At 44.0% G+C, this 17444-nt stretch overlaps 1 protein-coding gene across 1 annotated transcript; it reads right to left on the bottom strand.

Moving 5' to 3' along the window:
* Positions 1 to 746: 746 nt before the first annotated feature.
* Positions 747 to 17438, bottom strand: CSUI_008738 (ef hand domain-containing protein; the record flags this gene model as incomplete). The annotated part of the gene is made up of 8 exons (XM_068068863.1): positions 16868 to 17438; positions 15350 to 16447; positions 13397 to 14256; positions 12235 to 12539; positions 9113 to 11045; positions 6822 to 8117; positions 3809 to 6019; positions 747 to 3131 (listed from the first exon to the last, which is right to left on the bottom strand). Coding segments are annotated over exons 1-8 (10515 nt in total), but the record flags the coding sequence as incomplete, so codon positions are not given.
* Between the last annotated feature and the right edge of the window lie 6 nt (positions 17439 to 17444).

Here is a 17444-nt window from a genome sequence, read left to right as displayed (position 1 = left end):
GAAAAGAAGAAGAGAGAGAAAAGGAATACACGCGGAGAAGAGACGGAAGGTGTCGATGTAAGAGAGAAATCCACATAGGCGACCCAAAGAGCTCTCTAGAATAGAAGAAGAGACATGTGGGAAGATCGAAGTCGATAGAGAGAAGATAGAGTCGACGGGGGATACAAGAGAAGACTTATGGACTACTGCGAATAAGAAGATCTCTTCTACGCCTTATCAGAATAGCCCCATAGATGAGGAGATGAATGAGAACGCGTAGAGAGAAGAAGAGTAACAAGAAGACGAAGAAGTTCGAGATCTTTCTTCGTCATGGATCGACACGGTCGCCTGGGAGAAAATCTTCAGCGACAAGTCAGAGAAACACGAAGAAGAAGGTAGATACGTACATTTGATATCACCTCCCTCTACTTGTTGTTTGCTCCCCTCTATCTATATCGCATCTGAAGAAGTCGACCTAGAAAAATGGTTAAACAAACATATATATATATATATCGTATTAACCAACTTAGACGTCTCTCTCTGTTTCTATGTGAGGGGTGTATGTACAGCACACATGCAGAGGTGGGCGTAAGGAAATAGAAGTCGTTAAGATGGGAAGACATGATAAGTATCATCTACAGACAATTGCACGGCCAACTAACAGCACTCTGTCAACAAGTAAAACAATAGCCATCTTTCTTTCTTTCTTTCTCACTCTTTCTTTCTTTCTCACTCTTTCTTTCTTTCTGTAGGCCGGTCATCATACCTGGAGGGTTGTAGACTTTTTGTGAATCTTGTGTATCTTTCTTGAGAGAAATGCGGTAAAGTTCATCTTCTTCTTTGCATGTCACACCCATTAAACTCATCTCTCCGACCGCCCAGAGAGAGAGACATTCCTTTCTTCTCATTCGACTTCTACTCCCTGCATTCACTCCCTCTTGTTCTTCTTCTCCTTCTTCTCCTCCCCCCCCTCCTCCGTGGTTTCGATCGCTCGTCGTCGCCCCCATGGATTGAGTTGATTTGGTAGGATGAGGAAGGAGATGCTTCGAAGGCATAAAAGAGAAGAAATCGAGGAGATCTTTAACAAGAAGAGTCGGCTTGGTATTTTGTAAAGACGATTTGATCCATTTCCGTGGAACACATCTCAGTGCATGCGGAGGTGGAGATACACCTGAGCCAGCAGTTGCGCAGACACCTAGACATACAAAGAAAGAAGACGGGGGGATACCTATCCACAAGGTTAATGGATTGTAAGGATTATGAGATAAAAGAGAGACAGGAGGTGATAGAGAAGAAGTCTTGGACGAAGAAGATGAAGAAGAAGATGAACAAGACGATGTAGAGATAATCTCCCCACCTGTCGAAGAAGAAGTCCCGCCACCCCCTCTCCATAGAATGCGATACCGAGAAGGAAGAGGAAAGAAAGTGTCGAGAAACTTTTGTATATCTGCGCTTTCGCTCATAACCGACGCACTCGAGTCAACAATTTCGAGCACTTGAGGGATTGACTTTACCGTCGCCGGCATAGTACAACTTGTCCTACTTGCAGACGACAACGAGGAAGAAGAAGAAGAGAGTTTCTCTCTATCCCCCCCACTTTCATGAATGGCTTTATGTATATCGTTGCCAAGACAGATGAAATAGCCAAGAGAAATTCGCTCACGATTCTTCCTCATAATCCCTCGATGCCGAGATTCCAGTTGATCGGGAGCCCATATCGAAATAGATTGTTTGATATATAAGGAAGAAGAAGAAGAGAATCCAGGCACCTCTTCTGTTGAGCTGTTGCTCGTCTTTCTTCCTCTTCGTTCACAATCCTCGCCGTATCCGTCTTCTCCTCCCCCCCTTAAGCTAATTGAGAATCGACGTCTCTGTGTAAATGAAGAAGAAGACGAAGACTGGGTATTATCTCCCTGAGAGCCGGGGGAAGGTTCAGGGGGTTGCCGCATCATCATGGTCGCTCCTTCCCAGATCTTCTTGAAGCTGGTATGGGGCTGCAGTCGAAATCTGAACTTGCCGAAGATGGAAGAAGATATCTCACATGGTCGCACACCTAGCTTACTCCATCCTTGTGAGACCTGGCCTTCTGAAGAAGCAGATGATACTGATATATTCTCCTCACTCTTTTTATGACTTAACAATGAAGCATCAGGGCGCGTAGAACTCACACTCCCTGGAGAGAGAGAAACCATGGGATTTGACAAAGATCTCCTTCTTACATTCTTTCCATTCTGATGGCATCTTTCTCCTTCTTTCTCTCCCCCTACACCTCTATTTCCTTCGGTCAAGCTTATTTGATGAGGTGGCTGTGAAAGGGGGGGGTGACTATCTCTTCCTCCTTGTTCTCCCCCCCCTCGTGGAGATAACACATCAAGTAGAAGTCTATCACCCCCAACGACTGTGAGGAAATCTTCTTCACTTATCAGACCATCTCGATCCACATCGAAGTAAGATAGAAGTTCCAGAGCATCGATACCAGAAGGAGGAGAAGAAGAAGAAAACAAGAGAGAAGGGACCAAGCTTTTGAAGAGCAGCTTGGGGTCTCCTTCTTCACCCCCTCCTCCATGTGGGAGTTTCTGTGAAGATGAGGCGGTTGTCGTACCTAAGAGCTTTTTCGTTTTCCTCGTTGGTAGAGAGGAGGAAAGGCCAATCCATTCTAAGCCGTTAAGTAACTCTGAGATATTCAGCGACCCTCGATGCAACACATCAAACGCTCGGAAAGCATCGCTAGCAGACATCCCTCGGTGTCTCAGCTTCTGTCTCAAGCGACTCCCTATCACTGCTCGATACTGTAAGAGAGTAGGATCATTACTAGATGAAAAGAGCTCGAAAACATTTGGCTTTCGATGATACACATAAAATGAAGAGGATGAAGATGAAGATAAACGAGAAGCTCCTAGGAGATAAGATGAAGAAGAAGATGAAGAATACACACCTACACCTACTGAAGCATCGCCTTCTCCACTCACGGCTTGATTCCTTCTACGGCATCTCCGCACGGCAAAAAAGAAGATTTTGCGATCTTCACAGGGAGTGTTATGGAGAATACTCAAAAGAAGAGATATGTGACGATCAGAGTAGTGAAGACAGCTATTGATAAATCGAGAGCATGCATAAGCAGTCTGCGGTTGAACTCCCACGATCGAGGTGATCTGAAGGAAGACAGAAAAAGGAGGGACGAAGAAAAGCAGGAAAGAAAAAGAAAGTCATCGCATGCTCTCGTCAAGTCGCTCTATCGCTCGCCCCCTCTCAAAACATGGAAGTTCGTTAATCCAGGATAGACATGCAGATATAGACGCGGACACGGCTTATATATGGATATACCACATGCAAACGTACATAGAAAACGTGATACGGGGTATGTATACATGTATATACATATATAGGTATATACAGCGAGAGAAAGAGAGAGAGAGACAGATCTACACTCCATTCTGGATGAAGGGGCCCATGCTCGTGAACGCAGGAGGTGACTTGAGAAGAAGAAACCTTCTTTGTGGACGTAGAGTCGAGTACGGGAGAGACACAGGGAGACGAAGATGAGACACTTACGACCTTCCGCATGCACCTAGCTTAGATATCATTGAACAACCCAAGATGAAGGAACAAAGACTCCAAGCAGGGTCAAGCGATCTTCCTCGCTTTCACCCTCCTCTATTTCTCAATTGCTCAGAGAAAAAAAACAGTCGATTTATACGGACCCCTCACGCACTCTATCTATCTTTAATCTATCTATCTATCTTTAATCTATCTATCTTTAATCTATCTATCTATCTATTTTAGTCTATCTATCTATCTAGCTATAGCACCTGAGGGGTCTCGTGCTTACTTGTTCTTTCCTTTTGAAGAAGAGAGGGGAGGCATCGAGAACCTGGAATCGAGCGGAGAGATTTCGGAGAGCCACAGCACATCTTTGCCCAGCAACTAGAGAAGGAGAATTTTTCTCTTGCATGAGATGTAAGGCCACTCGAACTCCTTCAGCTTCTTCAAGCGTGAGAATGACATAGAATCGGTTGTCGTAATCTTCATTAAAGACAACTCTCTCTGACAAAGCCACATATAAATCTTCTACTGTAATCTTCAACAATGGAGCTTCTTCTCCTCCTGTCTTCTTCTTCTTGCTTCTTCTTCTCCTCTCTCTCTCGAGAAGAACATCATCTTCTTTCTCCTCTTCTCCTCCTCTTCCTCCTGCCGTAGATCCATCAGCCATAGGAGGATGGGCCGTCGTATTGGCCGCTATGAGGAGAGAAGATGGAAGAGATTCGTCTTCTCGCACGGGGCTTACGAGCTGTTCAAGTGAGAGAAGAGGGTGAGAAGAGGAAGAAGAAGAAGGAAGAGTTGCTGGAGAAGGAAAGAAATCGATGCCGCTTGAAAGAAGATCGCCATTGGGACTTGTTAAGGAAGTCGATTGTGTAGGCTTCGACACAGAGAGAGTCTGTGCATGGGGCGCACTCGAGAGATCCAAAACTTCTCCCCGGGAAGCAAGAAGAGACTTTCCATATGCTGTCGTTCCTGTCGTAGATTTCTCTTCTATCGAGTGAGGATTGAAGGAGGTCCTGCTGGAGCTATGGGTGTTATACAAGGGAGACATAGATGCATTACCACATGGGGGGGGTGACGGGAGCGGATCGAGATGAGGTCTGTCGTCTCCTGGAGAAGAAGAAGAAAAGAGAGAGAAAGGATCTGGCTCGAAGAGTATAGGAGATGTATGTGAAAGCTTAGAGTCCTTCTCTTTCCGCTTCTTCTCTTCTTCTTCTTCTTCCTCTTGGTCTTTCTTCTGGCTTTCCCCCTTCTGTTGAAGAAAGAAGTGATCTAAGACATCAAGATCATTCGTTGAGGAATCTTTCTCTTTTCCGATTCTTTCGTGTGCATGCAAGGATGAAGAAGAAGAGAGAGAACGTGACGCTATGTTGGTATATGAAGGGTGGGGGAGAGGAGGGGGTTTATATCCAGCTCGAATGGCTTGGGGGGGGGTTCTCGTCATAGTCATTCGAGAATTCTCTGAGCGTAGTAAATCAAGACTTACTATATCACGCGAAGAAGAAGAAGGAGAAGCACAGGACGAGGGAGAAGAAGATGAAGGAAGAGCGAGTGTATGTTGAGAAGAAGAAGAAGAAAAGGCAGATGAAAGTCGATGTGCGGCTCGAGATAATAGAGAAGGAGAAGATAACGGAGGAGAAGAAGATCGATGTGTTTGAGACAATGAAGAGCTTTGATAAATTGAAGAAGATACAACACAGGGAGAAGAAGAAGTGTTACGGTATGGAGAGATATCATCTGGATGAGAATGAAGAAGTTCACGTCTCCTTTGCCGTATAGATCGAGCTACCAGATAAGTAAAGACCTGCTCCTCTTCAGGTGTACCGAGGTGAAGAAAGTAAGATCGAAGGAGATCACATAGCTGTCTTTCTTCTATCCATCCTTTCTTGTCTACATCAAAGCAATCGAAGACTTCTGATATTCTCTCTCTTCGCTTCACTTCACTTTCGTCCAATTCTCCTTCTTTCATTCCGGATGTGCTGTAAGAAAACCTTGAGAAAGAGAAAGATGATGGAAAAGAAGAGGAAGAAGAACTTTCTTGATTCATACTTCCCTTCTCACTCTCTTTCAAACAAGAAGAAGAAAACGGGGGAGACAGTGTATGGGTTTGATTAGAAGGAGGTGAAGGGGGGGGAGTCCTTCTTCGACATTCTTCGGGTGTATGTACACCCCAGTCAGGTATCCATTCCATGACAATGATTACATTCTTGAGTCTTCTATGTGTATTTAAGCTCCAAGAAGGTCTGTAATAGTTCTCACTCATCAGCATGAAAGAAGGAAAGGGAAGAGTATTACAAGGAGACATAAGCTTCTGCATTACCGAGAATTCGGAACAAGGATAGAAGCCTTGTGTACTCTGATTCGGTGGAGACGCTAAGGTACGGAGCAGCCACGGCTTCGATTCTCGATCTTGCCGAGAATATTTCAAAGGCGCCGCTTCTTCCTCGATCTCCGGAACTCTCTCTTCTTCCTTCTCTTGCTCGACTTCTTGTTCTTGCTCCTGTGCAAAATGAGATCGGAAGACAGTCATATTTCAGTATACATCAACATATGGACATACATACATACATCTCAGCAGAATACAGACATATACACAGACATGCACACGCAGAAAGCAAATACGCTCCTACGGGTTATACTCAGCTTCAGCGAGACATGCATCTAGATGTGTATTAGTCGCTCTCTCTCTTTCGGTGTCTATGGACCCACGAGACACCTGCTGTCTGTACAGGAGACGCCTATGGATTTTGTCAGCAAATTGGAGTGTACATACACCCATGTGAGTTTCGCTCGGGGAGCTGATCAAAAGTGTTTCTTTCTTTCTTTCTCACTCTTTCTTTCTTTCTCCTCGCGAGGCGTGTTGTGAACTTTTTGTGTTACCTTCTTTGAGACAGACGGCATGCATGCAATCGCCGGAGGAATGCTGAAAGAATAATTCCAAATCTCTCTCTTTCTCTGTCTTTCTCTCTTCCCTCCTCTTCTCCCCCTCCACTGATGTTCGACCATACTCATCTACGCATGTATATACGCGCACGTAGATACTTACAGACACATTTGTATATAGCGATATGTATCCTTATCTATCTATCTTTAATCTATCTACCCTATGAATGCATGTATATCTATCTATATCCCTCGAGATATGTGATCCCTGCATGTATATAGAGTACTAAGACGACAGACAGAAAAGAGAGACTGCAATCAAAGAGAATGACTACCTAACTCCTATATCTATCAGCCATATGTATAGTCTATATACATCTGCATTTCTATAGAAAACCTTTGGCTTCTTTCTTCCATACTTGTTCCTGCTCCTGCTCTTGCTCTTGCTCGACCTCTGCTTCCATCGCATCGATTCTTAGCGCATCCCCTCCATCCCCCCCCGTCGATGCGAAGTAATCCCCGTCGTCGAATTCTTCAAGACCGGCCAATCCTCCTCCTAGATTTCCTCTTTGATAGTGTTCTTTCTTTAAGGCTTCTCTCTCTTCATCTAAGACATGGAGAATCTGTCTGACGGTCTGCCTATCTTCTTTCTTCGTGACAAAAGAAAAGACTTCTCCGTTCTCTTCGGCTAAGATTTGGAGCTTTTCTTGAAGAGATAAAACCATAGGAGCTTGGGTAGGAATCGAGAAGTCAAGTCTTTCGCGAAAGATATCTAGACACTTCAAAAGATCTCCTGTAGATAGCCTTCTTCTTCGCCCCCCTTTCTCCTCTCCTCCTCCGGTGTGAAGGCTACTACTTTCTCGTTCACCTGCAGTATGGCTAGAAGAGCCAATGCGAGAGCATCCCTCTTCTTTCAAGATCGAGAACGCTTTCTTTCGCCAGATATTTAGAATACTGTGTTGTGTTAACAGACGTAGCTGTAAAGACTCGTTATAGATGCCCCGTACAACGAGCCAACTACATATCTCTCGTAATCCACGGGAGATCACATAGGGATCTGAAATGTACCGTTGATATCTCTTCTTCTTCTTCTTCTCCTCCTTCATCTTCTTCATGGAGAAGCTAAGACACACGGGTGTCTCTCCTTGCGTCAACTCAGACTGCCGGTTAGGAGGGTCTCTTCTCAGGAATCTCTTCTGCAGCTTAGAACAACAACAAGAAGAAGACAGTGAACTGAGAGGAGAAGGAGAAGAAGAAAGAACGCTCTCTTTCTTCTCTTGATCCTGTGGAAAGATAGTAGAAGACGATGAGAAAGGTAGAGAGGTAGGATGAGTTGGAGTCGCTACTGAAGAAGTTAGGAGGGCAGGATGGAGGTCTTGATCGCATGAAGACGAGAGACGATGGGGGTGACTTTCTTCCTCTTCTTCTTCTTCTTGTTCATCTTCCATTTCTCTCCCTGTCTTCTTGTCTCCATGGATATCTTCACGATCAGAAGACGAGGTCACAAGAGGGAAGAGAAGTTCGTCGTATCGAAGTGTCTGAGAGAGACGGGCGTGCTTTACAACGAGCTCAGCTATCTCCGGAGGGATGAGGAGGTGGATCTTTTGTCCTTTGCCTATTCCTCTCATTCTCCACGAGCCTTGTGCGTAGTCACGAAATGTCATGTCTTTACCTATGGTCAGATACGCTACTGCATCAGGAGAATGCTTGATATCCTGGTGTACGTACACAAGAGAGAAGGGGAGAGAAGAGACAAAGAACAAGAAAGGCATAGGAAGAAAGATGAGATAGAAAGAGGAAGATGACAATGGTGATGGTAGTGAAAGATGTAGATTCCATTTCCCCTTAGTCTCCCCTCAGTGAGTACATACAGTCAGATACAGAGATAGATTAAATATAGATAGATAGAAGGAGGAGTATCACACCTCACAGAAGAGTAAAGAAGTAAGAGAAAGAATCTTCTTCTTCTTCTATTTGGAGATGGAGGTAAGTAGCACAAGAGACGGAGAACAAGGATAGATCATACGTCTAGTGAAAGTCTACACATCCATGTACATCTATATCTATGCAGCTGTACAAGAATGAAAGGCACATATATAGATAGATGGATGGATATATCTTATGTTAAGCAAGTGTCGGCCAGTCGATAGAGATCAATGTCTAGAGGTGGGGTGTGCTGAATAGGTAGACATCCATTATATCTTCTTCTTCTTCCCTCTTTCACGCCATGTTCGGTGTGTAAGCATCAGAGAAGGACCCGCCCTTTCTATGATCGATTCTATGCATAAGAAGACAAAAGAAAGGATAGAGAGGAAAGAAGGAAACGAAAAAGAGAAAAGCGTGTGAATGCGATATCTAGATCAGACAGAGATCGAAGAAGAATAGAGGAAAGACGACTAGTACAAGAGGAATGGAACGAAGAAGAACAACAGGAGGAAGCTCGATACATGTCCGCCTACCGAAGATCTGTATAGCTAAGGGTGAAGAGAGCATGTCTTTACATATCTACAGACCTTTTCTCTCAGCCCCCTAGGAGTCACGAGTGAGTTTCCTCTTCACGTGATCGTTCCTCCCTCTACATCCACATATATACAGTTCTATACACACAGACATATGTATATCTATCTGCATGTACACATGTATATCTATGTATATATGTATCTCTCTCTCTACATGTATAGGCTGCACATCATCATCATCATCTTCTGACCTGTCCTGTTGTATGCACATGATCATAGAAGGTGAATCTTTTCTCCGGATCTAGCCCGCATTGAGCTAGCTTGACAACTCTCATGTCTTCTTTCATAAGGACCATCTGTCGATCTTCTTCATCTAGAAAGACAATCCCTTCAATCTCATCTGATACACCTCTTGAAATAAGTTCCACAGCCACTTCATAATTCGATCTCCCTGTCACTAAGGCCCCTGTATCTATCAGTGCCAAGGGTCTCCTTGCTGTAAGACTATTACCACTACTACTACTACCTCCTCGCCTTCTACTTCTTCTTTCTTCTCTTTCTCTCTCTGTTGCCTCTTTCTCTGTTGTATCACGAACTCCTTGCTGAAACACACGAGGAAATAACTTCTTTGAAAGAGAGGAAGAAGGTCTTCTTCCCTTCCTCTTCTCCTCGTCCTCCTTGTTCTCCTCTTCTTCATCTTCATCTTCTCCCCTTCTTCCCCCCCTCGCAACGAGATCAAGAAGAAGATCGACATTCCATCCATCAGGTAAGATTTCGAAAGAGAGAATATGAATATTCGTTAAGAGCTTGATCATCTTCCCGTCTGTCCCTCCCTCGAAGCAGCACTTCCCCATCTCGACAGGGAGGAGATTTGAGGGAGTTCCGGAGAATCCTAGACGGATAGGGAAGAGAATATCTCCCCCTATCTCTTGACCCGACGCTGATAGCTGTTGGACGGCATATTCAAGCGTTGAGGGAAAGACAATACGAAAGAGATAGCTAGCTATCACGAGGGGTTCATGCCACAACAATCGATACAGACAATCGACATGTTCTTGGTCATGCAAGTCAAGAAGATCTAAGGGCCAGATCTTCGAGAACATAAGGGCATCCAATTCTCTTGTCGTTGTCAAACCTCCGTGAAGATCCACGTCAGGAGGATACCGATGGAAGAAGAAGAGACGAGAGGTATGAGAAGTCGTGGCTGTGCCTGTAGGACAAGAAGAAGAGGAACGAAGAAAAGGACTTGATCCATGGGGAGATCTCTTTCTCTCTTTCATCTTTCTTTCTTTAGAAGGCTTACAGCTCTCACGTGAAAGAGATGAAGAAGACACTTTGGCATCTGATAGGGACAATCGATTCTTTTCTTCTTGTTGAACGTCTCGTTGGCTCTTCTGCAGAGGAGACGATGTGGGGGAGGAGAAGGAGGGAGACATGAGAGAGCCTTTTCCTTCATTCGACTTCACACTCTTCTTCATATGACTTGAGAATCGATGAGAGAAACGTTTCTCTTTGCTTCTTCGTTCTTCCTCCTCCTCATCTTCTTCTACTATCTTCCGCCCTGAATCTCTCACCCCACCCCCGCCGTCTTCTTCTCCTCCTCCTCTCTTCGTCTTCTTCTCTCCCTCTCCATCGTCATTCTCTTCTTCTTCCTCCTCCTCGTCACTCTCTCCACTTGTTGTCGAGCTCGTTCGATCATACCTCTCCTCGCTCTCCCCGTCAGTTTCGTCCGTATGAAGAAGACTGCTATGACTGCCTTTTCCTCTTCTTCTTGTTCTTCTTCCGTTTCTCTTTCTTCTTGTGTGTTGCAAAAGATAGCTAAAGATCAGCTTTGTTTCACGAGGAATTCGCCGACGTGTTCCACGCACAAGTCCTCCAGCAGCTTCGATCCACTGTACATACTCCTGAAAGGCTGGCCTCTGGGAGATCGACCCTCCATGATACTGGCCATCCAGCTGATCTTGTTGATCTTGAAGAACGCAAAGAAAGTCGAAGAATCGAAGGCCCTGATAACGGAAGCTTAAGATCGTTAGGCCAATCACGACGTCAGGATGTGAGAATTCAGAGGCATGGCTAGGTGTGTCTTTGCCTACAAAGGGAATAGCTAGCAACTGTCGAGTCTTAGGCAGATCAGGATTGAGATTTCGATGCAATTCAATCTGAGAGAGAGACATGACGCCGTAGCTGAAGAGAAGAAGACACAAAGGAGAAGGGAGACGAAGAGACAGACAGAAAGAAGAAGATAATACGCAAGAAAAGAAGTCAAGAGAAGGAGAAAGAAAGAAGAGAAACACATGAAACGTGATAGTCAAGAAGGAGAGAAGAGAGAATGGATGTCTCTTGTCTAGAGACAGATTTGAACGGGAAAGAGGGACAGAAAGAAGGAAGAGAAGAAACAAGTTATATGTATACCTATATCTCTACATACGCACTGATGTATATATGACTCCGTATCAATCTTTTCATAAATAGATTGATAGATAGACAGATAGGAGTCTATTATCTCAGCTGGAAAGAGTGATAAGAAACCTCTTGGCATTGTTAAACAGGAGGAACTCCTCTTTATCTATTCTTATACACATATCAAAATAGTGTGTTGCACACATACGTAACTCTTGAGATTCTCAAACTCAAGTATCAAGAGAAGAAAGAAAGAAAGAAAGAAAGAGACAGAGACCGGAAGAGAAAGAGACACAAAGCGTCAGTCTAGCAGTTGTAATGGACCCAAGTAGATTAGCTACCGAAAGACATTTAGATGGAGAAAGGTCAACACCTACATGCATATTCCAATACCTTGTTTCTACAAGCGATTTCAACGTGAATACATATCTATATGAGAAGTCTCTCCTCTTCTTCTCCATGCTGGCCGAATATAAGCCGAAAGGTGTCGAAGCACAACTCCTCCTCTCCTTTCCCGTCTTTTTTTCTCCATTCCTTTCTTAAACGCGAAGACAAAACGAAGAAAGAGGAGACAAACTTTAATCTATCTATCTATCTATCTTTAATCTATCTATCTATCTACATGATCAAACACAATACATAGAGATATAGATATACATACCTCTCGCATCTAACAGTCCTTCTTCCCTTGTTCTTCCTCTCTCTCTCTCTCTCTATATATATAGTAATACATACATATACATTATTATACATATATATCTAGATATCTACTCAGGTCTAATCCTTTAGGCAGCGACTATTCCTCCATCGGTATCTATGTATACATGTGTGAAGGCAAGGAGGCATCTAGATGTTTCTGTTCCCTTCTTGAAATATTGCCTTTGAAGTGAGTAATAGAAGTAGACACGAATGTATGTGTCTTCTCTATGTGTCTCTACAGATGCTTGTTTCGGCAGTTTGACCTTATACGCACCTGACGCGATTGACTTTTTGGAGTACATGAGGAAGGAGGCTATTCAGCCATTCTCTTGAGAGATTAAGCATCTTTATATCTTCATCTTGGAGTCGATCTACAGCGTCGAAGAGTTCTATATACATCAGATCTCCGCAGAAAGAAGACGTCTTCGTCTGACTACGATGGTCTCCTCCCAGAATAGCAGAAGAGGAAGAGAGAGAATAGCCTTCTTCATGATAAAGTGAAGGGCAAAGCTGAGAAGAAGAAGAAGAAAGCGCGGCTACTCGAGACGCAGCTGACGGACCAATATGTAATGGCAGTGTCTGATAAGAAAGGAGACAGAGACAGATGAAAAGAAAGAAAGAAAAGAGAGTTTACGAGATGGAAGGGAGAGGACAGATCGAGAGCTAAGGCTACTCACTCTTCTTCCATACCATGTTTCTCTCCTGTCTATAAGAAGCTCTCTACCCATCCGAAGCTTCGATCTGTACCAAAGCTGAAAGAATAGAAGGCGGAAGTCTTCTATTGCATCTCTTCTTCTAAATCTCTACCCATGTAGGCACGCATGGTAGTCCATACACCGGTACATCTCTTATCTGTATCTCTACGACATCTATATACAAGGAGCCAATGAGAAGCATGAATGAATGCAAGGACACATTCTTCTTTGGAGCCTAGTCAAATTCTTTCTTTCTTTCTTTGGACTATTCGGTGGATATTAAGCAACGGCTCAGAGGCGTGTATCACGACGCTCTTTGAGTTGATTTCTTCATTAGATTCAGGTGGAGCCTACCTGCCTACATATCTTCAAGACGGGGCAACGTACTCATGCCCTATCTCCGACACTTCTCTACACATTCACCCTCTAAATATGTATAAATATGCACGTATTTCTATGTATGTATGTATACATATGTACGTGTGTATACATATGTATGTGTGTATACATAGGTATGTATGTATACATATGTATGTGTGTATACATAGGTATGTATGTATACATATGTATGTATGTGTACATAGGTATGTGTGTGTATGTATGAACATGACTGTGTGTAAATACGCGTATGTGAGGACGTATACACAATACATATCTAAGTACATCTATGTAGACGTGTAAGAAAATATACGTGTAGTATATCTATGTGAATGTATATGTGTGTGTGTCTCTAATTCTTACCATATATAGGAGAGCCTGTTTGGGAGTAAGTAGAAATCCTGTATTAAAGGTTTGAATTCTCGTCAAGACAAGAAGGAGCCAACGAGCAAGGAGAGATTTGAGCCTAGCGTCATACCAACGTGGATTCAAGAGAACTAAATGAGGGCTTTTCAAGAGAGCTCTCTGGGCTAAGCCTTGATCTAGGGCGTGTTGTATCGCATAGAGAATGGTATAGGCTTCACGACTGTCTACGAGAGGTACGGTCATTCTCCCTTCACGACAGAAGAAGAAAGGATCTAGGAGAATCCAAGGGATTTGCCATCTTAAGCCTTGCTGGGGTGAGAATGATCTCCCTCCTCCTTCTCCTTGCGGCTGCAAAAGAAGAAAAGATAAGGGCTGATGCAGGTGCGAATGAAGAGAAGCAGAAGCTGAAGAAGAAGAAGAGTCTGAAGAGGAAGAGAAGAGAAGAAGATGCTCTTCTCTTGTTCTTCTCCATCTTTCTTCATCTTCTTCTCGCATTTCAAGACCTTCAATGATCTGCGCAGCGGAACAGAAGGGCGTACTTGCCCCTGTCTTTGCTAAGGCGGCCTTACAAGAGGAAGAAGGTAGAGAGGAAGAGACATGAGAAGAAGAAGAGGGGAGAGGAGAGGGGGGTGTAGTGTAGTCAAGAGGCTGTTTTCGTCCTATAGGCCAATGCAATTCACTTCGTAGAGGATGAAGAATAAGATCCACTTCGTCAATGAGAAGAATGGAAGAAGAAAAGACATGCAAAATGCGCAAACAGAAATCTAGCTCTCTTCTGCATTGGCCTGTCTCTCTCTCTGATAAGCGCTCGGGGACAGCTAACGTCGCGGCGGTTAGATAGCTCATCTCACTCTCGTCTGCAATCGAGAACGGGAAAAAAGAGAAGACAAGAAAGAGGAGAAAGAGAGAGAAAGGGAAAAAGAAGAAAAGAAAGAAAAGACAAGAGAGATAGTTGAAAGAAAGAATGAAAGAAAAAGCTTCGTTTGGGTCAGTGTCGTGACGGAGAAGGGAAGGATGAGTCTTCAAAGAAGGGAAGGAAAGAACGATGTGAGAAAGATGTCTCGGAATGATAGATAGATGGATCGGTTCATAGAAAGATAGATTAGATAAAATAGAAGTCACTGATACACATTTACCCTGTATTAGATACATGAAGAGACAGATAGATGCATATATATGTACGTAGAGATGTATATATATATATACATGTAGATAGATATGAACGAAAAGAACACAAAGACGTCTATTGACTCGTTCATTTACCTCATAGACGTAAATACCTCCATAGCTAGATATATATGTATAGATACATAGAATGGGTCTCATCACCCAGCCACTCTCCCGGCCTCGACTAACACCCCCACGTATTCCTCTGTTTCTAGAGTGACGACGACCTGTCTGTCTTTACTTTGTCTGTGTACTTTTCAAAGACGCTGCTGCCTGTTCTCTATACGTAAGACAATAGGCATGGATATAATCTACACATAGAGAGGTCTAGTGGGAGGGGCGTGTCTATCTGCGGAGGTAGTAGTAGTAGTAGCAGTAGAAGTAGAAGAAGAAGACTCATCGCCTTCCTGTCAACGTACACACACAAACATGCTGAAAGAAGAAAAAAGAAAAAGACCCAGCAGTCTCCTTCATCTCTGCACTCCTCCGGATATATCACACACACATCTATACACCTACCTCACATATATATATATATAGGTAAGACGCTCATATACATTTATATAGATAGATAGAGAGAATATGCCTGTATACACATATATATATATATATTTGTATATACATATATGGCTACGTATGTGTGCATATCAATACAGATGGACGCATGAGTCTGGAGATAGAAGAAGGGAGAAAAGATCATTTGGTCTCTCTTTCTTCACTCAACCCTCCTTTCTCTCTCCTTCCTTTCTGTCCTCTGGCATGTCTCCCCCCCTCCCCCCTTACCATTCTTTTGAAAGCCTAGGAGTTTTCCTAGATTGTTTTGGAGCTTCTGGAGTTGCGACCGACCTGCTTGAACGGCTCTCTCGACTTCCGAGAGTCTGGCTAGCTCACTCATATATTCATTGGCTCGACAGGAGATGTCGAGTGCATGCAGCAGTTGAATCGATTTGAGAAAGAGACTTTTAAGAGTTGTCGGGGTCATAACAATAATGGAGCGACTATCTTTCGCTTGAAGAATCTTCATATAGAGATCTGGCGTAGCTGAGTCATATCGTGAGAAATGAAGTGTATAGACACCTTTGCGTATCACAGCTGAGAACCGTTCCCTTAAGACTGAGCGTGTGAACTGGAGAAGAGCCTGCGGGACAATTTGCACAACCAAGCGATTTCCATCGGCTAATAGAAGAGAAAGAAGAGGAGACACAACAGTCGTCTTGCCTGCGCCCATGATCATCTGGTGACACAGAGACTCCCCCTTCTTCACATGGCGATGGAAGGTCTCTATCAGCTTCACTTGGGAGTCTCTTAGCAGTACGTTATAGGCAAACTCGAACACTAGATAACGAGGGTCGTAGAAGAAAGAAGAGGAAGAGGGAGAAGAGGAAGAGGGAGAAGAGGAGCATCTCTCTTTGTGAAGAGAGGTCATCGAATAACGTTGAGAGACGAGCTCTTCAGCACAGGAAGAGGCTCGCATGCGAATGCCTATAATAGCTTGATGATAGAGATCTTGTATTGCAGAGCTGTCTTCTCCTTCTGCTTCAACATCTTTTCTGCGGAGTCCTTGCTGATCCTTTCCAGATGGATTCGCCCGACGTGAGAGATGATTTAAGGCATGCGATAAACGATGAAGACGTCCAGACACCTCAACAGAAGAAGTAGAGGAAGAAGTAGTCGAAGTCGAAGAAGATAGAGAAGTTGAAGAGAGAGAAGAAGAGGATGAGGACGACAAAGAGAGAGAAGAAGGAGACGCGAACGTCGCAGAGTGCTTTTTAAGAAGACGTACGAGAGCGACGACTTCTCTCAAGCAACGGCATACCTGAGCGCGTCGATTGACCGCAAGCATGACGCCCGCAACCAAACTGAAGATATCTTGAAGCATATCTACAAGAGAAAAGAAAGAAAGAAAGAAGAATACAGAAGAGACCTGGGGAAGAATCATAGAGCAAGAGAACAGAAAGACCGTGAGAGGATTTGAAAGAGATCGAAGAGAGAGAAGAGACAATGGCTGATACAAAGTCAGAATGCGAGTGGTATCAAGGGAAAGAAAGAGAAGATAAAGAGATGAAGGTTGACGGGAGATGATCCTATGGAAGGGAATGTAAGCCCTACAGAGGAAGAGGAAAGACAGACAGAGACGTATCCTCTCACTGCTGTCATGAAGAGTAAAGAGAGGGAAAGAAGGAAAGAGAAAGAGACAGAGAGAGAGAGAGAAAGAAACAGAGAAACAGGAAGAGAGGAAAAGACAGGCAAAGATCGAGAGAGAGGGTCTCATCACGATGGTATGTGGTCTTTAGAACGAACCTGGATGAAGGAAAGGATTTAGTTTCATGAGATAGCTTTCTGCCTCGGATGACATAAGCAAAGAGACAAGAAAATCGAAGGAAATCGAGGCCTCTGTCCCTGCGAGCTTTCCTAAAGTATACGCCCAATGAAGTTGCTCTTCTCGACTTTCCTTCTCTTCTTCTTCTTCTTTTTCTCTTGAACACCCCCCCTTGCCATGACTCCATATCCATCGAGTCACTAGAGCAGATTTTTCTTTCTCTTCTTCTTCTTCTTCTCGACGAGAAGAAGAGTCTTTTCCTTGAAGTAGACGGTGAAAGCTGTCTCTTGAGGCGACAGCATTATCGTCTTCAGTCGTGGTAGTTAGGTTCCTTTCTTTCCTTCTCATCTCCCCCCCCATTTCGATGTTTCTTCCATCTCTATCGCTAATCTCTTCTTCTTTCTCCATGGACGTCTTCCTACCTGCATCGCCACACCCCGGTTTATCTCCCTTCCAGGTCTCTGTCTTCGCTCCTTGAAAGAGAGGTAAAGAAGAGCTCTTGTCCCTCCCCAATGAGATGTCAGATGGAGACGAGACATAAGGCGTGAAGTTAGGTAG

This window comes from Cystoisospora suis, assembly GCF_002600585.1.
Source record: "Cystoisospora suis strain Wien I chromosome Unknown contig_4981, whole genome shotgun sequence".
NCBI classification, from domain to species: domain Eukaryota; phylum Apicomplexa; class Conoidasida; order Eucoccidiorida; family Sarcocystidae; genus Cystoisospora; species Cystoisospora suis.
The sequence above is the reverse complement of the archived record's forward strand: the minus strand, read 5'-3'. Positions and strand labels throughout refer to the sequence as shown.